Source organism: Anopheles nili, chromosome 3, assembly GCF_943737925.1.
Source record: "Anopheles nili chromosome 3, idAnoNiliSN_F5_01, whole genome shotgun sequence".
In the NCBI taxonomy this organism is placed as follows: Eukaryota; Metazoa; Arthropoda; class Insecta; order Diptera; family Culicidae; genus Anopheles; species Anopheles nili.
In genome coordinates, this window is record NC_071292.1 from 70,192,636 (window position 1) to 70,216,631 (window position 23,996).

Genomic DNA, 23,996 nt, shown 5'->3' on the forward strand with positions numbered 1-23,996 from the left:
GTTGGTTCAACCTACAAAACCGCGGTATTTTGAAACTCTTTGCAAAATGTGACACTCGCTAATAACGCGAAAAAGATCTCAGATTTTCTGTCGCATCCTGAAATTAATTCCCTTAAACACACACACACACATGCATAAAACATCAATAAACCCCATATAAGGGAAAAACACGAGATAAAAAAAAACTAAACATGAGTTATGGAAATGCAAGATTGGAAGCGTAAAGTATAAAAATGAAAACTGAAGAAAAACGCTAGTTCGTAAGTGTAACTCGTATATATATATTGATATGGATAAATAAAACTGCATGAAGTGAAGAGACAAAATTCCAAGACCGAATAGATCCACGAATAAGCGGGACAAAATGATACGCAAAAAGCGGAACGGTCGGAAAAATCGACGAAAATATCGTCAAGGAGCGAGATAAATCAATAATTTGTCAAGACACGGAAACAAGCAAACCAATAAAACAAACAAAAACAAAAAGAGAATACAAAGCAAGTAACGACAAATAAAAAAGATACATAACAGTTTGTGCGTTTTGTTATAGCTATCGTTATTCAGCAACCCAAGGTAAGTGTTACGACTTATTCAAAATTCAACAAGCTTACTGTAATTTGCCAATTATTTACCAACGCACCACGATTCAAAATCTTCATCTATCGCAAGGTTAGTGTATCTAATTTCATTATATTTATTTATGAAACTATGGTCTCACCTTCAAAACCCATAAAAAAATATAGTTTGAAAGGTTCAAAGATAATTTATCAATCGCATTGAAAGGCAGACTCTTTAACAAGTAGGCTATTTTGTTTAAAATCCTAAAACCTAATGAACAAATTAAACAGTCAATGAGATGCGTGTGGTTAGTCCAACAAACAAATAAACATCAAAAACGAGTGCTTCCATGATACAACTCCAGTTGTATTCAATACTTAGCAGTGTAGTATCTGCATGCTGTACCTACCGTAACCATGCTGTACGCTGCGTTATATTTAAAATCACGTTGAGCGGAACGCATTGTGTATGAGTGAAATGACAACGTGGTCAACAGAACTTCACTCACGTGAGCTAGGTCGCTCTCTCAAATTTGACAGCTGAGAGCCAAAATCGTATTGAGCACGCACTGTCGCCATTGTTGCAGATTGGTGCGCGATCGGATATTTCAACGCTCGAGAATTTTTCATTCACGTTGTGAAACTGGAATATCGCAAGGATAAACGTTACATAACGTGCACACTATATGTGGTTTGTGTAATAGGTGTATAAATTGCCCAGATTAAATCAGTAAAAGTCCAAAAAGAAGTCATAAACATCACCGCTCCGGATCATAACGTGTTCGAGCTCCTGAGCAGCCCGATCCTGTTGGTTGAAATATAAAACAACCGATCGTTATTCCTGCGTCGATCGTATAACATCCAAAATGACAGCGATGGTGCGCCAGTGTGTTGCAAATGTTTGGTGAGTGTTGCCGCTCTGAGATCTGTCGGAATACCTGAATCGCTAAGCAAATCCCTGTTACTTTTATCTACCCCAATCCAATTGGTATACTGGGATCACCATTGCTCCAGGACGCGCTCAAAACCCGCTTGATTAGTGATATTTTGTGAGTTATGTGCTTTGACCTTACCTTAAGCAGAAAACTTCGTCAAACTAGCAGCGCAAGCCGCCATCCTTGCAAACGTGCGTGTTTTTCGAATTATGCGGTTTAATTTTGGTAATCGAGAAATACATATCGTGACGCATTGCGATCAGCTGTTAGCTGTGACCGGTTTGCCATTGAATTAAACGTGAAAAGACGCAAGTGTGATTAAAAAGGACATTGTAATAATTTCGTCAGTTGGCTGCGTATTGCGTGAGTTGCCACGTGTATGCGTGTTTGTTATACGGATTTTAATCGGACATCCACTGCAAGCCGCTCTAATCAGCGGTTGAATTTCATGCTAAACGCACCGGTCCTGAGTATATACCCAGAACGTTGTAACAATAGATTTTCTACCCGTGGCCAGAAACATTCAATGTTTGATCATTGCCGTGGTGCGTGTGCGTAAGTGTTTGTAGAAAACCCAAACCAAACCAAAACCTTGTGTTTGGTTCTAAACCAAACAAAAACGCCATCGTGTTGCGATTCTTTCGTTTCCGGGAAAAATACCCAATCCCATTGGGTTCTTGACGAATTTACCGAAACAAGAGCCGTTTTGAACGCACCAACACTAGCCAGCTCGCAAACGTCAAATCGCGTACCCGTAACGCTAAAAAACGCGCGATTTGAGAGAGAGAGAGTGTGTACGAGAGCGAGCGAAAAGTGAGAGTTTCGACGAGAGCTGAAGGAAGAAAGAGTGCCCAATTCGTCATTCGTTGTACTCCTGCTACGCAGAGTGGATGATTTTCAAAACGTGCATACCGTTTTTGTGTGTTTTCCTGCGAACCTAGCGTGCAGCTTTTGTGCGAAAATTTGTGTTTGATTTCGTCAACGTCTTCTCACATAGGGGATATAGTGGAGATAAATCCGTATCGTTGACTGCATAGAAATGCCGAATCCACAACCACCGTCGTCAGGGATGCCCGCGGTAGCAAACCGAGAGGGTAAGATCGTGATCCAACCGAATCCTTCAGCCCATCAGCAGACGGGCAAGCAGCGGATGGTCATGAAATTCGGTGACCAGGAGCAGATCATGATTGTGGAGCAGCAGAAGGATGCACCACCTGCACCGGGACTCGTTAGAGCGCCAGTGGCCAAAAAAGCGTTCCCCGCATCCGCCATCACTGCCCCTCCGTTAGCATCGTTCAACAGGCCACCCGTTGCCCTGGCATCTCATGCATCCCGCATGTCGACCGACACACGTGAGACAAAGCTCGTTGTCACGAAAGCGGCCAGCAGCAACAAATACCCAGGAACGGCTTCACTACCTTCGCATTCGATTACGGTGACTGCCACCATCGATGGAAGATGTTCCGTGCTGTACCCGCCGGTAGGCGCTCAGCAGCAGCCAGCAGTCATTGGCGAGATCATCCATGGTCAGCGGCCGGAGTCATGCGGCGTACAGCAACCGCCCAACACTGGTGGCATTTCCTATTCATCCAAGGTAAGTACTTTTCAGGGGACGCACTATCGGGATTCGAATTGATTTCCCCGACTCTTGGGGTGTCGGTCGGTGCATCATTGTTATGATTTTCTATATGCTGCGTCCGTTTGCTTACGAGAGAGAGAAAGGGAAGGCAGCAAAAATTGTATGCACGTCGAATAGCGCTAGCTCTCGAGCGTGGTGGCGTGAGTTCCCGTTCTCCGATCGAGTACGGAATGAGCGCGAAACGTCAGTGGCAAACGTGACGGAAGCGCTCGCTAGTGTGCGTGTGATGTGGCGTTAGTGCTGCTGTTGTTGCTGCTGCTGAGCGAAAAACGCACTCTGACAGCTGGCATCTGGCTTCGGAAGGCTGACTTTGCTTGCACACGCACACACTCCCAAGCACGTGCGGTGCGGAATCAATGAAATAACACCATCGGGGCAGAGAGAGCGCAGAACAACACATCGAGAGATTATGGCCCACGGGACACACACGGGTAGGGACGGTGAAAAGAAGCTGCCTGAAGCCCGACTAGAGCGGAACTGTCACAAAACGGCCATAGTATAACCGTGTGCACGCAAGGAAAACGGTGGGTAACGCCGTACCGGAAGCGAATTTCAGGCGTCGATTTTGTGTTCAGGCACGAAAAAGTCAACCAAACATCGGAATTACAACACCCAACGGATCGGGGGTTAAGCCGTGTCTGTGGTGAAAAGTGTACCAACAACCACAGGCCGCGTGTTGTCAGTGGTGATCATAGCGATCGCAGATGGTCGGCCGCGTGGTGACGAATTGTGTACCCACCAACACCTTCATTCGATAGCAGCTCAACGGTATCCAGTTCCGGTATCCTTCCGGTGATCGCTTCTCGCCTCACAATTTGTTTCGTTCAGAGGGTACGTATATTTTCATCCGATACACAGCAACTGTCAGATGGAGCTGCGCCGCATTCCGCACACCACCCAAGCCCGTACCGCGTTGCCCGCGTCAACATTGTCCTTGTACACGGCGCGCCACCAGCGTAAACCGATCGTCCGTCGTTTTTGGTCAATCTGGTCAACGAATGAGCGAGCAACAACAACGGGTGCATTGCATTGGCTGCAAATGTGAGGATGAAAAGAAAAAAAAAAGCTGTGAACAAAAGTAGCGCATCACAGCAGGCAGGCAGCGCCGTCTCGCTTACTTTTGTCGCTTATCTTGTGCGAAAAGACAAGAGACGAGAAAGCTCACGCGCGCGGACACGGCGGCGGTGATGATGGCCGTCAGAACGAAGGCAAAGCGGGTACACGTCCCCGTACTCCTCACAGTAAGGGATAAACCGTGCGCACGGTTCAGAAGAAGCGGATGTCGACAACGAGCGTGTGTGTGTGCACATCCACAATCCGCACGGTATCATCCATCCACGGCCCGGGAGATTGAATGTAGAAAATGAAATTGTTATCGATTGGAAGCAAGTAACGGGCGAACGAGCGCGCGCGAGATACAGATAAAAAAGGAACAGTAATAAGGCAAAGTGCAGTGTTGCGCACCTCCTCACAAAGCGTGGTGTGGCAGGTGTTGGTCACCGAATTGCATATCTGCGCGTCAGCGAACAAACCCCCGATCTATTTGTGCATTTCATGCGATACAAACGATTTCGTGGAGTGGAAAAGGGAAGAAGGTAGGCAGCACCACCACACACCACAAAGGACGAGTGGGCAAAGAGTGCACTAGAAGAAGCATGGCATCTTTGCTAGAGGGATGGGCAATGGCCGTGGGCAAATGTGCGAGAAATGTGCTCTGGCCGCCTACCATTTGCTGTCATTTCGTAATCATTGCAGCGGCACAACAAGTGGTGCGTTACTCTTGCACACCGCTCGCAAATGCTCTGCTCACGTCGCAATGTGTCGTCATCGTCGAGAGTGAGCATTTATTATTTGTTCTTTCTTCGCAAGGCGCGCATCCTTTCGCATCCAGGTGACGGACAGTAAAACGTGCTTATTTACGCATTAGAAAAGCCACACAGCGCTTGTGAGAAAAATCATCCGCCAACGGCGGCGATATCGCTGGTAACGCGTGTGTGCGTGTGCCTCTCGTTGCCATTGGAGACGAGCAAAACTGGCTTGTTCGTTTCCTTTGCTTCAAACTGCGCCATTGGCTGTGATCTCAGGCGGCTGGTAGCAAAGCACGCGGTTCTATAGCACGTTTCCGATCCAGATCGTAACCATCTAATGCTGCCCAAGGATACACACGCAAAGATCCTTTCGCGGTTCACGACGTTGGTAACGCTTTACGCACGCGGTCCGCATTTGCACCCGTGTGAAGGTCGGTAACGGTGAGACGCGCTACCGAGAGAGAGAGAGAGCGAGAAAAAAGAGAAAGCTACCGTTCGCTCTCGCGGGTTCCATCACGCAGCGCTAGGGGTTTGGTAACGCTACGGAACGGTTCGGGCGCAACCAGCCCCAGACCCCCGACTAGGCGTTACATCGTGGTGTTGTGCGTGTGTGTGCGCTACGATGCGTACGTGTGTTTTTCTGGTTTTTTGCTAGCGCACCAACCCCCCAGTGGGGGACCGACGACTACGCCGACGAGGACGTGTAGTAGCGGAGTGGAATCAAAATCAGGTTCCCTTTCAGCGAAGGTTTCGCGAAGCAGAACAACCCCATCGTGTACGGTTGGAGTCACTCTCTACCGGAATTCGCCAAAAGTAGAAGGCCGCCGCTCGGCAACAACGTGTGTGCAGTGTGTATACTAACCTAACCCGTTCGTTTTCCTAGTTGTTGCTCCCCAGGGCTGGTGAAAACGCTCACGCAGCAGTAGAGGCCCTAGGTTGGACAACGAGAAGCAGGCCCTACGCAACACACCATAATCAAGAGGGGACGAACATTCGGTCTGAATGTGTGCCCCGTCCTTCGGGAAGCGAAGTGAAGGTGAGGTGGTGTCAGGTGTGAGACAGAGGAGAGGATCCCTCGAGCCCCGGTCCACGTAGTAGCGCTTCTGCAACTGGTTTCATTTTCCACCAATTGCATTCACAACTGCGCTCCAGCAACCTTGGCGTTTAAGGCGACCTGCAAAAGGCACTCACCGATGCCAACTGGTGTGCTTTTCAACAGCGAGCGTGCCTTCTCATCGAACACGTTGCGGCCGAGAGGTCCTGTAGAGTGGAAAAATCGTCCACGCAAGAATTCCCTGCCTAAAAGAAGCCACACGCGTTTGAGCCAAAAGCCCTCGGGAACAAAAGCGTGTGTTTGGGTTTCGTCGCGTGTACGCCATCGATTCCGCACTACGCAACGGTGGAAAATCAAAGCGAAACAATAATGCATTCGGAGAAGCGGTGTGAAAAACAGAACCGATCAGAGATATAATCAACGAAGTTCATCTTATCACACCGTCCTGACCCAACCGCCTGTCACAACTCCCATTCTGGTGTTTGTGTGCGTACGTGCGTGTACGGGATGGCGGTTGAGCTGTGCAAAATGGTTACAGCACACAAAGCCCGACCATCCATGATTCGTTCTTTAAACTCATCGAAACTGTTCGGTCTGTGGACGGAGATGAGTTTGATTATCAGACAAGAGCAAATAAATTAACGCATTGAAGTAACGTTCGCGGAGAAGTGATTCTTTGCAGCGTTACCAAACAAACGGAGCGCACAGTACCAAGTGACGAAAATTCACGCCGACCGAGAGGAACTTGACGTTTGAATCGTTCCCCGCTCCCACCACCTTCTGGCTGCGTCTGGCCGATAGAGAGCGAACACATCTCTGGTGTACAGCCTGATTACGGGCGCCACCACCACCGTGTATTACGTGGGGAAACTGCTCCGGGTTGAATAATCTATCGAGCAAAACCGAGCGTTGAAGTGCGCCCGCTTCGCTTAGCAGAACTCGTACAGCGGTCCGATTAGTGCACCCGTTTTCGTGTGGCTAGAAAATGTGACAAACAGCGGGAACGTTTTGTGCGTTTTTGACACATAACGTAAACGTGATTCATCATCTGCAACGCAAGAAAACGAAACGAAACTTTTCGGAAGAACACATTGGCAAAGGGTGATAGTGGAACCCACCACCGGACAACAGGGCACAATTGCAGCTGTTTGGCACACACGATTGTTTCGTCATGTGTTTGTTTGTTGCCTCTTTTCCGCGTCGACATGTGATGTTTTCTTGCGAGAAAACAAAACCCAAAACCATGCGCTGGAGCGAACACACATCGATCGAGAAAACCGACAGTTTCTTCGACCACGATCAGCATCAGTCTCACATGGTCTCTGTCTGAGGAGCAAAAAAAAACACAAATTCCACCAATTTTTATCCGGCGCTCTCACCGCCAAAGTGCGGCTGTCAAAATCACCCTGCCCGTGTTGGTGTTGGTAAAGTGTGCCGTGCTTTGCTGCTGATCGGGGTCGCACATTGAAACATACCCATGGCTCCGTGAGTAGTGAGTAACGAATGCTCCATCGTGGGCCGTGTGTTGCTGCTGGTGCTGCGCTGGATGGTGAATTCGCACCGTTAGTGAACTTTCTGCGTTGTTAGTAACGGTACACGGGGGAAAGTGTTTTCCCGGGCCGCGTGATAGTGACGTTTTTTTATTTTGGCAATATCCAACCCCGCAAACCATACGACGAGGCGGGGGCGGCACGTGCGAATCCGGCGTCTCCACCCATATCGACCTGGGCGATGTGTGTAATCTTGCCTGTGGTGTGAATCCATCCGATGATTGGGTTTCTTTGTCAGTGTTTTCTTTAAATCCGTGCCCATTGTTCGCTGGGCAAGTTGGGACAAAACCGGAACCAATGGGGACATGCCAAAGGTGCCAGGTGCCGTTTTGTGTGGAGCCTTTCTCGCATGTACGGCAGCAGCGTGTGTGTCACATGGCACAGGGTGTGCATATTGTACGTTCCAATTTCCATGCGCTTTTACCACCCTGTCTGTTGACTACGTTTAAGCCTATGCACCACCCTCGAGACGGCGGTGAGCGCACTGATAGTGAATGCAGCATGCAACGAGCCAGTTTCGGTTGCAGGTTGTCAGCTATTTTGCTGCAAGCTCCACGTAGCACGCTGTGTGTTCGATCCGCCGCAATAAAAATGTCGGGAGCAATTGGCCCCCCACTCGGCCGGGATAAGATCTTTTCCATCCGGCTGCCCTTTGGATGTTTCCGTGCAGGTCCTCCAACCGGTGGTTGTGTGTGCGCGCGATTGCGATAGTGCAAAAATTCCTCGATATGCAGCGATGGAAGCGATTTACGGATTAATTGACGTCCTCCGACAAATTCAATCCGAGTTGTGTCGCGAATGGCAGAATGTCGTCTCCCTTTGCTCTGGTGGCATTTTTCTTTGCCCCCTTAACTGCATAATGCCACATAATACGGTGTATGCTAATTTGTTCGGCACGTGTGGTGTATCTTTTTCTACGTGGTGCCTTCCCTTGCTCAAAGGCTTATGTTTCATTCAGTACCATCTCTTTTGTTTTCGGTTTCCATTTCCAGATTACACCCGGTACAACTGTGCAGATCGGTAACACCAATATTATGGCTTTCCAGCAGACAAAAATCGGCCAATCGACTCTCGTGAAGCAAAACGTCATCCCAAGTGCGCAGATCGATACCAACACCACGGCGGTGGTGCTGCCATCGAGATCATCCACGGGTGTTACCACATCCGGAGCGATCACTGACTTACGATTACTCACCGCTCCACCGACCGGTTTGAAGGTGTACCGCCCGATCGTCACGAAAGCTAACGTCGCGTCCGTGGTCACAAATACGCTGCAAGGACTCACGGTCACATCGTCAGCGGTCCTTCCAGGGGGGGTCCCGATGGAACGGCAACTTAATTCCATCTGCTCCGCAACCGTACCAGTCAGTGGTTCGGTAATCGTACAACCTGTCGTCGTATCGAGCGCGTCACCATTCCAACAGCAACCGACAATTTTAGCAGCCACACCCGGACAAGTTCACAACGTCGTGTTGCCTCTCGGTACCACAATCAAAGTAATGCCGACCGGTATGGAGCAACAGCCGGGGTTGATGCAGCCAATATCGGCACCGGTCATGCAACAACACACTGTCGTTCGTCCAGCGTCCCCTATGACACCCTCGGTTAGCAACATTTCACAGCAACCGGCTGGCAACTCTGTCCCGACGAAGGTACTGGTAAACCCTCGGCCAACGGTGCCAGTCGCACGTTCGGTCGTCACCGCTTCCAACATGCCGCCATTGTACGTGCCCCAAAACAAGACTCCCATTGGTTCCGGCTTGCTGAAGCCGATTTCAACGGTCACTAGTACGGCCAGCATGGTCAATCGTGTGCAGCAGCCGGTATTGGACCCAGTACACAGAGCTCTAATGGAACCGGGACCAAACGTGCCAATGACTCGCATCGTACAACGCCGTACGTCGATAGGAATGAACCAAAAACCCTCTAAAACGATGACCAACAACGAACAGCAGCTACCAGCGAAACATGATGCACTGCCACCAATGCCCAAGCTAACTCCATTTACGGCTCCCCGGCTTCCGGTTCTGCAACCTCCGCAAGTGGTACCATCTGATGTCAGTCGGGCACCACGATACGTGACAATGCCGGCCAGTGTTCTGGTTCCGGTAGTACCACAGCCCACCAAGAAACCACCCTGCACACCCGTGTCGGTTCAATCGGCATTTGTACCCGTCGGAAGCGCCGAAGCCGAGGGTAACAGTGAGGACGAATCATCTTCAAGCGATGTTGACCCACTTGTGATGGATCTGGAAGAAACTAGTGCACATGAGTCGGCAGAGGGCCAACAGAAAGAGCCCAACTTTGCTCAGACCACGGACAACAATGTCACTAAAGACGCCGAGAGATTGCAGCAAAACCAACCGCCAACGGAGACAGAGGTGATCGAGATTCTCGATTCTTCGTTCAGCTCCGATACGATGGCACAAATGCTCGAGCAGGACAATGCTATCGCAGCATTATTACAATCGGAGAATCTCCACCCTCGGGAAGTAACTCCGGAGTGTGTCACAGTGGCGCCAGAGACCAAAATAAGCCCGCGTTTGCAGAAGCGCGCTGTTTCGGAACATCAGCCATCGTTGGTGATACCAGCGCGACCTCCACAAGGTTCTGCCGTGTCCGATATGCCTGCAGTTCGTATACGCCGCCGATTTTCGGAGTTTTCCACGGAGCATGCCACACGGACGATTTTCCCACCCTTATCGGCCAAAGATGACGCTTTCAAAATCATACGCGTATCGAACACGCAGCTGCATAATATGCAGCTGGTCGCTGGAAGCAAGGATGCGCTCCTCAACGATGGGCAAAAAGTTGGAGATGAGGAGAAAATCCAGCACACTGGCCCTTCAGCAAAAAATCTATCGCTGTTGTGCAATGAAACGATGGAGGTTTCGAAATCCTCACAGGAAGTGGGAAAGAAAAAAGTCGGGGCAGGTCTCGCCAAAGGTACCAAACGCAAAAATCCCTCCAAAAACCTACTTGCAGATGGCGAACTGAAGAAACATGCAAAGCACGGATCCACGATAGTTGGGGACAAGAAACGCAAAAAGTCCCGACTGACGGAGGAAACCAGCGAGGACTGTGACGCCACTCGGTCCTCTTCCACGTCATCTGAGAGTAATGTGACGATCGGAAAGGTTGAACAGAGTAGGATTCCGTCTGAACCGACCGGCCGAAAGAAGGCATCGGGGAAATCGCGTACTGAGGGCAAAACTGCCTCCACTGGGCGGTCTCCACCCGTTCCGGCTCCTGCATCCGAGTCGTCCTACAGCATGCAAGACGATTCGGGAACGTTCTCGGATTCGACGACGGTGGCCGAGCATCTGCGCTGGCATGATGGTATCGGGTATCTCTCCGAAAGCTTGATTCACTTCGAGTTCAACAAGTTTGGCATGGTACAACCCATCACGGCTGAGGAGTACGATCGGCACTGCAGCACGAACGTGTACGAGAGCATGAAGAAATCAATCGGCAAGAGACCAGTGAAGCCAACCAGCTTGAAACTGGCCTCATCCAAACGACCCCGGACGGCCGGGGATGATGTGAAGTACAGATGCCACAGTTGTAGCGGGCGCGGCCGTGCGGTGGACTTTGTTACACCGGAATACTGCAGCATCCAATGCATCTTAACGTCGTCCAACGCGACCCTGCATAAGTACATCCAAAATTCCACCCACGCCATCCAGCAGGAGACACTTTTCATGACGGATGGTAAGCACATGCCCATGCCGAAAAAGGCGGTTAATTCTACTGTACCGCTGCATCGGAATCTGGAAAATGCCGACGTAACACAGAAGGACACAGCAGCTGACATAGCGGCCGACGGTGCTATGGCAAAGAAGAAGCCATCACTACCGAAGAAGCATCGCAAGACAACGCCATCCTCCGCCACGACACCCACCACAACCACGACCAGCGACGACGACTCGATGAGTTCGCTCAATCTCAACTCGAGCTCGTTTTTAAAACGGCAAGAGTTTCGAGCTTTTCTGCCATCTTCGCTGGATGCAGATAGCCGAACGCCCCTGCCATTGGAACAACCGCCACAGGCGGATGTTGCTTCCGGGGCTAACAACCCGGCAAGCGACACCATCGCGGATGTTGCCAATGAAGACTTTGAGTTTAACTGGCAACGCTACCTTACGCAAATGAAAGTCCATGCGGCTCCGGTTCGATTGTTTGGTCCCAATCCGTACCCGATGCTTCCCGGAATGACGGAGAACATGTTCCGCGCCGACATGAAGCTGGAAGCGATCGATCCAGAGAATAACTCGCTGTTCTGCGTCTGCACGGTGGTTGAAGTGCGCGGATTCCGCATAAAGCTACACTTTGATGGCTACCCAGTGGAGTACGACTTTTGGGTGAACGCCGACTCGGTGGACATTTTTCCGCCTGGTTGGTGCAGCTCGACGAACCGTCCGTTGCAGCCTCCGGGTAATCGCAAGGGCCACACGTTCCAGTGGAGCCGATATCTGAAGGAAACGGGTGGATCCGTGCCGGACAAGAGTTGGTTTCAGCATCTAAACAACACGGTAAGTTAAGGGGTAATAGATTTAAGACAATCCAACCTAACATGAATGCCACTCTGCTTGATGTTGCAGCATGAAGACAATAAGTTCGAAATTGGAATGTCGCTCGAGGCGGACGATCTGAAGAAATCGGGTAAATTGTGCGTGGCCACAGTGACGGACAAGATGGGCGACCGCGTGCTGGTGCATTTTGATGGGTGGGACAACCGGTACGACTACTGGGTGAGCATCTATTCGAACTACATCCACCCGGTCAATTGGCACCGAGATAACAACGAGAAAATCGCGTCCCCACCAGGTACGTACGGTGTCTGTGAGTATCACCGTTGACTGCTGTTACCATGTAGCAGAAGAATATTAAATGAAGGTCTGTCCACCGCTACCATTCTCAGATTGGAACAAACCGTTCGATTGGGTGAAGTACTTGCGGTACAAGTCGCGGAACGAAGCACGGACGCTGTTACCGGCGGGGAAAGCATTGTTCCGCACGCGCCCACCGGTTTGCTTTAAGCTGGGCCAACGCCTCGAGGTGGTCGACCGTAAGCAGAAGCATTTGATACGTCCGGCCACAGTTGTTGCGATGGATGGATACGAGGTGCGGCTGTGCTTCGACGGATGGCCTCGTTACTATGCCTTCTGGATTGAGGACGATAGCCCGAACCTACATCCCATCAACTGGTGCGCTCGCACGAAGCATCCGCTGGAACCGCCACCAAGTAAGCATGGACACTGTTGTTAACAGCATCCATCGAATCTCACACAGTCTCATTCTTCTTGTGCTGCACGCAGACTACATGTTTGAGACGAGCACCTACGATGGCACGTGCGAGCTAAAGTTTTGTCTGGGACGGGGCAATGCGAAGCATCCGAGCAAAAAGTTCCATGACAGGCCAACAGAGTGTCCCTACAGGCGCAACAACTGGATGGGTGAGGAGCTGAAGCCACTCAGGATTAGCCATGAGTAAGTGTCGGCGAGGGAACGGTGGAAAGGCGTTCTATAGACTAAACGTTTGCGGGGTTTGATAACTTTGCTAATTGTACTTTTGTGTATTTCTTGCGTATCAATCTTGCAGCCAAGTAATTGATTATGTTTTCCATGAACGTGATAAACCACTGGATGACATCAAACCAGAAGTCAGCAGTAGTAGTAGCGGCAATAGCAACAGCAAGTCTAGCATAAAGGAAAGCGTTCCAATCTCGCTGCTAAAGAGTGTAGCTTCTATTGCGCCCAAAATCGAGAAATCAATCGCATTGCGACGCCCTAGTGTAGCAATAGAAGCACCGATGGTGTCTGCTCCAAAGCGCCTGAAACAAGACTTAGAAGATGTGGATGTTAAGATAGCCCCCTCGTCGTCTACCACGACCCCGCCGCCTTCACACGATTCGTCGAATGACCGTGATCGGGTTATCGGTGTTAAAGAAGATATCACGACCACCACCGGTACCACCATTCCTGCTCCGGAACAGGGCAGCGTGCAGGAGTCATCAATTAATTTGGCCATGCCTGTTATCCTTGAGTACGGTCCGCGTTTGATGCACTCGTACGAGACGTGGCGGCGACATTCGCGTTACCTCGACGAATGCACCAACCGGGGCGATGGGTTGCGTAAAAATCCGCTACACTGGACTACGGATGAGATGGCAAGTTATATTGAACAGTTGCCTGGATGCGGCGACTGCGCCAACCGTATACGCCACGAGGAGATCACCGGCAAGTCGTTCCTCAGCTTCACGCAGGATGACTTAATGAACTACCTCGGCATCAAGATCGGACCGGCCATCAAGATCTACAATCGGATCATCCGCCTGCGCCAGCTCGTGACTTCAAAGTTCATCCAGCTGTAGACGGAGCACGTGCTCCGCTTATACGTAAGTATGATGATTCCTTTTTCCTTCCGTTCCGTTCGGTATCCGTTTCTGGTTCCTTCCCCTTGGTGCACCATAGTTTGGCGCGAACAGCTCCAATATCCGATGCAATATTTAAAGCAAATTAAGTTCTAGCACTGTTGGCTAACAATGCAATATAGAGATAGTCAACATATTTTCCGATTTTTATATTTTTTCTCTAGTTTTTTGTGTGCCTATGTAAATGTGCATTAAGAAATAATTAAAAGCATACATTTTAAAGCAATTACCAACTAATCTTTCATATCTCACATATACACCATTCGATTATTATACGTTAGATTATCACTTATTATGAAACAAAAGAGAAAGAGCGAGGATAGGATTGTTTTAAGAGTTAGTGAAAACTGAACTAATTTGGTCAAAAGTGAAATTTTCAAACTTACTTTCTTTAGCCCAGTCCTCTGGGAATAGTAATAAAGAAGCCCCGATGATTTACCGCGCACATTATGATGGTTATGCTAACGTACGAATCAGAGCCCCTAGGATTAAGTGCCTACTATATGTGTATAGTATTTTAAATAATAAACCCCTTAAATCATATGCATTATAAAATATACGATTTCGCCGAACTAATACTTTGCCGGATATAATATTGAGTAAATGCAAAACTATGCTCTCGTGCGGTATATAGATTCAGCATCCCCATCGAAAGATTGGAGAATCATCATGTCTCAGAAGTCCCTTCTAGCACAAAGCAAAGGTTTTCCTACCGTGTTACGTCGCTAAGCATTATTAGATATTATTTATTAACTAAAATGAATACATTCACATGTCACATGTACATATTTTTAAGAGCCTAGAGATGACAACATCTGCCCGCTTATCATTCGGACCAATATTACGGCCGTACCTTTAAATAATGAAATTTTCTCGCTCCCCGCTAGCGGTGTCGCACCTTTTTATTCGAACTACCCTTTTTCATTGAGCCAATGTTACTGGCTTTGTGTTTGGCAGTGCTGCTGGGTGTGCTGCTATTGGTGGCCGACTCTTTGGCTAAGCTAGAGGAATTGTTCGATTCCTTGGTGGGCGTTGTAGCGCGGTTTAGGAAGCTGGACGAGGCGGCGGACGATTTGTCAGTGTTTGACTTGGACTGGTTGGTCAGAGATTTGCTGACGGAATTTTTCTGCGCACTATCATGCCCCGTCCCAGGGACAGCCGCCGCGGACATTGCCGCAGCCGTTGCCGGTTCACGACCCGTGCTTGAGGAATGGTTGACGGTCGACATCGACCCCACCTGATTGTCACTCGAATCATCGTTCGTCATGGAGTCGGATTCCGAGTTGCGCTCGTGTTTCGTGTCACTCGTGTCTACTAATCCGCTTACAGCCTGAAAAACCAAACGCATTCGATGAACAATAAGTCCACGAGAGATGGTAGGGCACAATAGAATCGTTGTGAACATTCGTGCCAACAAGCAAACTAGGGCTTACCGCCATCGAGGTAATGGACGACTTTGAAAAGAGCCGCTCAGCTTCCTTAAACTTTCTGTTACGCTTGTCCGCCTTCGAGTTGGTGGTTTTGTTCGTGGTTAAGTATCGATCCCAACCGCGGATAATGTTTCCGTACAGTTGGGTATCTTCCAGGTACGAGCCCTCAAAGGCGTAGATTTGCCGTTCCAGATTAGCTAGCGTTTCCTGTAGGAGGTAGTCTCAGTAAGAATTATCAAAGTTTTCGCATACATCTAACGAACGAGCTGGACATAGCGCCGTCTCGTTTGTAAACAATAACAATTTGACCGGGGTAGCCAAGTACCTTACCGAAATTTCCGCCTTCCGCTTGACGAGGTCGGCCAGCTCGGAACGGCTGTCAATGTTGTTAGAGGATTTTGTGGACATTTCGTGTGGCGGTTGTGCTAGCTTTCGAGTAATTTGGGACTAGGACAGTGCAAGGAATTCAAACAATTCCCAGCGTTTGTTTAGCGGGCTCCTCCTATCGTGCAGGCAACAAACAAGAGCAGCTTCGTTTGACAGCAGCTTGACTTTAGCTGTTGGCGCCCTCGGGAAGGTAGCTAGATAACTAATTCCTCGGCTGACTTCAAGCGTTGAAGAGTGAATGGAATTATTGAAAGACAGTCATCGATCAAACGATAGTAACCAATTAAGATTTCAAAAGCATATTGGTGAAAAATTACTATAATACGATGAAAAACAATTTCGATTATACCAATGGCGTCAGGGCTATCTGACGTGAACGTCAAATGAACACGCATGCTGTGATAACCTTAGCTGCATTGCATGGCAATGAAAATTTTTTACAACATACATAAGTTGTTCCACATAAGTGAATTTTATGGAAATATTATACTTCTATCATCACCAGAAACATCAATCTGTCTCTGTTGAAATTTGTTTTGTAAAAATTGAAAGTAATAAGTCTGCAGCGACTGCATCCGATAGGGCTGTGGTGGTTGGTTGTCAAAACGGATTGGTGGTGGCTGTGGATGTCAAATTCTCCTGCCCGATCCGGCCTTGTCACCCTATGCACACTTTCGCCTGCCTCTTTGCAAACGGGCAATCGGCCATATTTTCTTTCTTCGGTTAAAAATAAAGTGCGAAATAAGGAATTTCTCGCGAAATCGGCAAAACGGGTTGCGGAATACGCGTAGTTGCTGCGAATAAAGAAAGTGTTGCTGTGGATTGCTCCCGCTTCTGAGAGGGAGGATAAAAGTGCGTAAGTTTCTCCGTCCCAGATGATCGAATCGTAGTTGTAATCCACCTCAGCCTCCGACGGGTTCGTACATGAACATGTAGAAGGCACAGTTACCCCCCCATCCGATTCCGTTTCGTGAAGGAACAATCATTGCCCATACGGCTAACAAGAACGCTTAGAAAGTTCCATCTTCGCCTCGTGGTCACAGCAGCGGGCCCTCCCCGTCCGGGTTGGCCACTTTTTTTCTGTTTTATGTGTGACGACGATGACGACATGTTGGCGAGATCGAGCTGTAGGTGCTAGCGACCCTTGAGCACCGTGTCGCTTCCCGTATTTCGTTCCGACGGAGTGTAGGCAGCGCGCGTCCGTGCGGTAGTATTCGTTCGGTGTGCGTTCGGGTTCACACGTGTGCGTGCGGTGTGCAACAACCGAGGGCGACAGCGTATTCGACGACCGTTGGTGTTTCAATTGTCTTTCGCTGGCTGCATACAGCCGTTGCAAGCCAGCTGCATCGAGGTTGAATTGGATTTACGCGTGCTGTGTTCGTGAGCCTTTGCGTGCGTCTGGCTGGTGTGTGAGTTGGTGGGTTTGAAGAAATTTAGAGGTCTGATTTGTGGGTCCTTTTCATTATCGACTGCCAATTAAGCCCCGCTCCAGTCGTCAGCTGTATAAGAACACCCTGGTCAGAGTTGGAACAGTGGAAACGTAATATTTCGTTACTCCCGACACGCACTATGCAGGGGTTCTGCGTTTTTGCCTTTCCAGCATAAAGCCCACCACGCTTTTTTGTGCCCTTGCATTCGTTGGTGTTCGTGCTGTGCCAGCAGACCGAGAACCGTTGAAGGAAGTGGCCGGGTGCGGCGCGGCGTGACGACGGCGGATAGAAATTAAAAAAATGCGTGCCTCCATTACACAGTCCCTGCGCTCGCTTGCCGTGGCTGCAGGAATGTAGCTCGTCGCCGTCGTCTATATTGGTGCGAACGGCGTGTGTTGTGTTCCGTGACTGTACTCCGTTCCTTCGCGAACTAGCACCAAAGCGGATGCACAAGGCAACCGTGGCGCAGGCACGTTCCCGTGCGCTCATTCGCTCGTTATGTGTACCCAAGTGTATCGTTATAAAAGTTCTGTTCCTTAGCGCTTTTTTGCTGTTATTGTTGGAGTAATAAACCCACACTGGACGGGGGGCGGTCAGTGAGCGAACAGATGTGCAAAAATTTCTCCTTCCCCCACTGTATGGCAGTGTAGAAATATTAATCATATTGCAGTGGTACAGGGATAAAAAAATATGAGTAAAACACCCCCGAGACGCACGATCTCAGTAGGTTTGTGCATTTCATCTCTCCTCCCATTGCGCTCGGTCGCCCAAGCCCAATGGAAAAAAGGAAATGGCGTAGATAACTTTAATGCGCTCCCCGCCGGTCCGGGACGTGCGCTCTTTTCCCGAAACGAAACTTTAAGGCGATACTTCGGTACCATCGTGGTTGAGTGAAAGGGACGGCATGATGCGTAGCGCTGCGTCGCACTAGCAACGGCGAAAGGATTCCGACGAGCAGCGCAGCGCGTGTATCTCGGCAAAGGAACATTCGTTTCGGTGTAACAGCGCGTAGGGTCGATGCGTCTGTGTTCTACGTGTCCCTGTTTAAACAGTGTGTGTTCGTAGCAGCAGCGAAAGGATATTTGACGTAATTTAATCCTAGTAGCCGTCGGTGCTTTTGCATGGCAAGTTAGTGCTGGGAGCAGGTCTGCACTGTTCGTAGTGTCGCTAACGAGAGACGAAGAGTAATCGCAGTGTCATTATTTGTAAACCCAACCCAACAGTGCACTACGTTAAATGTACAGTGTCTTGTTTTTTTTCTTCTGTGAGGCGCAAACGTGTGACCATTCTTTAATGATATTTAGCTTAATCTAATTCGGTAGCGTTATCGTGTTGAATGGTGCATTTTAGATTATGTACATTATTTTGGAAGGCATACAAAATTCTGCGCATGGTGGGAACTGCGTGTTTAAACTGGATAAAATTCTGTGATTCAAAGCAAGCGTAATATTCCGCACAGTGAAACAATTAACTAGTGCTATCGTTCGGAGGCTTCCATGTTCTGTACTGAACCGACCGAAAGTGCTCCCTCTTTTGCGTTATTCGTTTCGTTCGATAAGCGTGTTCGATTTTTCGCTCGGTACCAATTTTTTGTTCTCCATGTCTCCTTGTTTGCAGGAAAAGTCCATCGTCATCTGTATTAGGCCGTGTTCAAAAGCAAGGGAATATTTGCGAAACATCGTCATTGTCCTAGCGCTTCTCGTTGGCAGCATCATCGGCGAGCAAACATCACCAGCAAGCTTCCCGGAGTCGACGGAAGTTTTTTTTTGACAGAGAGTGAAACAGTGCGCGTGGCCAAGAAAGCGAGAGAGAGAGAGAGAGAGAGAGAGTGCAAAGACTGAAAGACCGCTTTTGACAGGCCGTGTGCAGAGTGGCAGTTTGACGGATCTTTTCCAACTGCAGCAGTAGCCGCAGTTGTTAACATTTATCATCCGAGCAGGCAGGCCGGCAGGCAGAAGCAGAGAACCACCGCAACGCCGAAGTGCTACTGGCAGCAACAGTAGCCACACCATCACGACACACAATCAACCGAAGCCAACAACGCGTTCATCATGGCGTGTGCAACGTTAAAGCGTTCACTTGACTGGGAAAGCTTAAACCAGCGGCCAACGAAACGGCGAAGATGTCACCCATTCGGTAGTCCCAGCCACAGCCAGAGCCCGTCTGCCTCTGCGTCATCGTCCCCGTCAGCCGCCTCCGCTACGTCCGCGGCCGCGGCTGCCGCAGCTGCCTCGATGCGCGTCATGGAACCAAAACCGTCGCCTTTCGCCGAAGCCACCTGTTCCAAGCTGACTCCAGGTAAGTGTTTGTGCAGGAGCCCTAATTAATAGGATCCAGTTGAACTCTCCTCCCGACATTCGTGTCGACTAATGACGAACGACAGGGAACCTAAAATTGGCTGCGGGGTGACGAGAATGGGACCTAACATTAAATGGCGGACGGGGATAGGTTGGGATCGAGTCGTTGAAAGTGGAGGATAATAATTGCATTTCCTTTTAAAGGCTCACCGGAAACGGGACAGCGATCTGCATTCTGTCTCTCTCTCTCTCTCTCGCGCACTCTCTTGTTCTTGTGGGCATGAAGACTGTCTGGTGCATATTTCACTGGTGTATATAGCGGTTTTGTTCCGCAAAAAAAATGTCTCATTTGCAATCGAGTAGTAGAGGAGATCCTAATGGGTTTTTCTCACGACCTTTTTCGCTGATTGGTCGGTTGTGGTAAAGAGTGGTAAAATGTCTAGAACCCCCGGGGAGTACTACGCGTTCGTCTCCCGGAGTACATGAATGGTCGCCAGCCGGATGTGCCCATATTCCCCATGTTTCACCGTTTGCACATCCACACATTCGACTGGTAGTTGCACGCAAACACTCGTAGAGAATGTACGTCCATTATATGTGATGTGCGCCTGACTGACCCCAAACGGCAAGAACAACGGCCGGGACGGGAAGGGAGAATGGTACGAGCGAAAAGGGCTGGTCTCTTCGTGGTTGCATTGCTGCATGTGCACTCCAGCATGCTTATCAACACGAACTCTCTCTTTCTTTTCTCTCTCTCTTTCTCTCTAATTCGCATGATGTTTCTGTGTCCTTTCTCTTATTCTATTTCCTTGCTGGTCGATTCTGTTTTCCACGATGCACCCGTCCGTACGCGGACAGGAAGCAAGACCAAAGGGCAATTTCTTCATTTTTTTCTTCCGATTCATACTCCTTTTGGTTTGGTGTATGGTGTGGTCGTCTTTGCAATGATGGTGGAGGTCAGTCAACCGAATTAAACTCTAACCAAATAAAATGAAGAATTCATCCAAGAATGGTGTGGATGCCCGTGGCTATATGGAAGAAGAACATCAAATAGCGCTATTACGGGAGAATGTAGGAGCGATAAATCTTTTTTCTTACCCTATATAAAACATTGGTATCTTTCTGGGTAACTATCCGTCACAATCGCATTCGGGTGGCGGCTCATTATTCCGGTATCCTGAAAGAGTCTTTGGATCGGTTCTCGTGGCCACGTGGACACGGGAATCGTTTGTTGAAAAGCTAGTTGGAGATCGAAATCGGTGACGGAAAGAGGGTGTGATGCATTTATCAGACTTCATTGCAACGCGTGCTACTCCTATTCCTGATAGTAAAATGGACACAATATCATGAATAAATTTGCACTCTCGTTAAACGAGCCAGGATGAATGCGTCTGCCGCGGGTGAGGCTATCGTATCCTTGCTCTAACTTGTCTGCCCATAACGCGTACATAAGGCTCCCGAGCACGTGTGTGTGCGATTGTTCGTCGGGGTGGTAGCAACATACAAAGAAACCTGTGGGTGCAATGCTATTAAACTGACACACGTTCCCAAATGGATGAATCGCATCTTTTACGGCTCCCTATTTCCTAATGTTTCCCAAATGGAACATAGGATTTAAGAGTGAAAAGGCTGTGTAATTACGCTACTGATTTACCTCGAGCTATATATTTTAATTTATTCTACATAACGGGTATCTGCGTGGTTAAATTCATATCAAATTATGACTGCAGCCAATGCCATCTCAAATTCCATCCAGCAGGTTAATATTGCTCTCTCAGCTCCCAGGACAACGATATTGTATCATGTATCATGCATAGATATATTTTTTAGCTCATTGTAAATGAGGATTCGATTGGACACTGTGGAGCAGATTGGTCTGGCTCGTCCGAACGGGTCGAATGAAAAATTCAGACTAAATAATACGATTTCCGTCCGTCCCTGGGCCAACACCCACACGTAATCGGCTCGCGTCTCACGGGGGTCGTATAAGTGAATATAAAAGGCATGTGTACATAAGCGCGCCCTAAACCCCTCCCATCCCACAGGTTTTTATGGCCCACCAGCGTGCGCGCCCGTCCTTCCATCCGGTGCGAGTCCTTGTGAGATGTTCTTCTATTTTTTTGTTGCATCATCTTATGCCTTACTACTACTACACAGCTTTGATTAAAATGTGTCCTCCATTTGTGTGGAGAGAAGATGGGTGGATGGGTGACCATTATGTACTCTCGCGAGCTGCAATTTTCACGCCGCATGGATAGAGAAAATGGCGCAAGAGGTGTGAGGTGCGGGTTAGAAATGACCACCAAATGTGTGTATGTATCATCGATTATAGACTCGCCTTTTTCCGGCACCCCTCGCGCACCAAGGTGAACACAATTGACTGCAAGTGCTTCGCCCATCGCGAGGAATATCCTTGTGCTGGTCTTTATGATTTGGTAGCCCTTCATTCACGTTAGATATGGGTTTTGGAGCAAATGAAACATGCTCCGTGGTAGCTTTATTAAAGTTGCTTCATGTGTGTGTTAAAGATGCAATGATTTTCCATATTGGGAGAGAGGAAAAACAATCATTGAAATGTTAGAGTATGTGAGAACCTTGAACACAATGTTAAGAGTATCTACTTATGTTACTGCTTTGTTGCATTTACTGAATGCCATCTGGCTCACAGCTGAATACTGTTTCGGGAACCACACACAATGCAAGCTAATGTATTTATTTCCTTTACAGAGAAAATGGCACAAAATATCACCGAGGAAATCAAAAGACTGCACCGCAGGAAGCAACTCACCTTCAACAGCCACAACGTCGAGCGCATGCAGGATTCCGAATCGAGCGGCTCAGAAATGGGCCCCGACAGTCCCCGCCGACCAGACAGCCCACCTAGCATGGTGAAAAATCCCGAGAAAGCGTTGTTCACCTTCAAGCAGGTAAGAAAACCCTTCGACCGATGCAACAACCTTCCGGGTTGCAGGATGCGTAAGACCTGGACAACGTTCAGATCACTTTTCTGAGCTTTAAACAGTCTGATGCCTTCCTAAAAATGGAGACCATTTACCTGGTGTTCGGAGGGAAAGCCCTCGTCAACATGGATGTCCGTTTCGTGAATCATGAACTGACAAAGCAGCTTGCTGTAATTCTTAAGGACTAGTCATCCCTCTTGCGGGACAGCTGCTGTCGATAATTCACTTATGTTTGTCATTTTCGATCATCATTTTCACAGGTACAAATGATATGTGAGCGTATGCTGAAGGAACGAGAGGATGCCTTGCGGGAACAATATGATGCTGTTCTGACCACAAAACTAGCCGAACAATATGATGCATTTGTGAAGTTCACATATGACCAAATACAGAGACGTTACGAAGCAGCGCCAAGTTGTATGTGTCTATAATCTAAGACTGGCGTAACGATTAGTTGATGCGATATTTATTCACGTTGTCTCATTTCTGCTTTCAGACCTCTCCTAATCAGGAAACTAATAAGAAAATTCAACATTGCGAGAAGCATACCAACAGCCGAAGAAGAAGAGAATAAGAAATTGATACGAACACATGAATAATCATAGAATCACACAACCTCCATGAATAAGAAAGGAAGGAAGAATGTATGAAGATATTTTAAGGTAACAGCAGCTCTCCAGCGCCGCCGCATCTGCAGCTGAAAAAAAGCGATGTGGCACCGACAACAGGAGGAATATTACAGCATCGTAAGCAGCAATACACAGCCAAAAAGCACCGATCGCTACGGAAAAATAACTCAACAGACAGAAATACATTTGCCCCACCCTACATACACCTCATCGTCCAGCGAAACAGCGACTATCGAACTACAGCTAACATCGCCCACGAATTCACTCTTCGATCGAGCATCGTATATCTGTATCTGCGCTAACTGCACCGGTTTCGGTCTGTTAAAGGGTTCTCGGTTTAAGACATGCTTCGCGTTAGCTATGTATTTTTTCTTATCTGATTCTCTTGTTACACTTTACTATTTCTTTACATAAATTTCTTTAATTCTCAGTTTGATTGTTTCTAACTACAGAATGTACCGTAAGTGCAAGAATTACTCCAATAACAGGCTTCGAAATCTTGCCTTCAACATTAAATCAATTTGTATCGCGCAGTCCTTTTCTCACTAGTTAGGGTGTTTTTTTTGTTAGAAGAAAAATATTAGCTTGTGACGTTTATTTTTCATTTGAAATTTTGTTTTTGTTACATAGTAGCCAGTAGCTTCTTACTCTGTTCGTCCTTTGTTTCTATTTGCTTGTTTCTTCAAAAACTTCTATTGCTCGGACGACTGAAGACAATTCGTCGTGGATTTGTTCTTCAATTTTTTTTTGAAATTATTTACCAATTGGCGCATCGTACGTTAGCTCAATTCTTAGAACCTCATGGGGCCCAGACGACTGTTGAATGAGTTCGTTCCCAGCAGTAGGCTAGCAGTCGGCCTTTCTTCCCGCTGCTCATTCTATAGAT

General features: G+C 48.4%; 3 protein-coding genes across 3 annotated transcripts; 2 read left to right on the forward strand and 1 right to left on the reverse strand.

Annotated features, from left to right (window-relative positions):
- Positions 1-2,531: 2,531 nt before the first annotated feature.
- Positions 2,532-14,069, forward strand: LOC128724968 (uncharacterized). The gene is made up of 6 exons (XM_053818688.1): positions 2,532-3,086; positions 8,536-12,075; positions 12,145-12,370; positions 12,465-12,788; positions 12,862-13,033; positions 13,146-14,069. The coding sequence occupies exons 1-6, from the start codon at positions 2,532-2,534 to the stop codon at positions 13,915-13,917; spliced, it is 5,589 nt and encodes a 1,862-aa protein (XP_053674663.1). The 3' UTR covers positions 13,918-14,069.
- Positions 14,070-14,860: 791 nt separating this feature from the next.
- Positions 14,861-15,820, reverse strand: LOC128726146 (chromatin modification-related protein MEAF6). The gene is made up of 3 exons (XM_053819936.1): positions 15,738-15,820; positions 15,411-15,614; positions 14,861-15,307 (listed from the first exon to the last, which is right to left on the reverse strand). The coding sequence occupies exons 1-3, from the start codon at positions 15,813-15,815 to the stop codon at positions 14,861-14,863; spliced, it is 729 nt and encodes a 242-aa protein (XP_053675911.1). The 5' UTR covers positions 15,816-15,820.
- A 3,207-nt stretch (positions 15,821-19,027) lies between these two features.
- Positions 19,028-23,728, forward strand: LOC128722776 (akirin). Its single transcript, XM_053816456.1, has 4 exons — positions 19,028-19,522; positions 22,249-22,448; positions 22,742-22,898; positions 22,978-23,728. The coding sequence occupies exons 1-4, from the start codon at positions 19,276-19,278 to the stop codon at positions 22,986-22,988; spliced, it is 615 nt and encodes a 204-aa protein (XP_053672431.1). The 5' UTR covers positions 19,028-19,275; the 3' UTR covers positions 22,989-23,728.
- Positions 23,729-23,996: the final 268 nt, after the last annotated feature.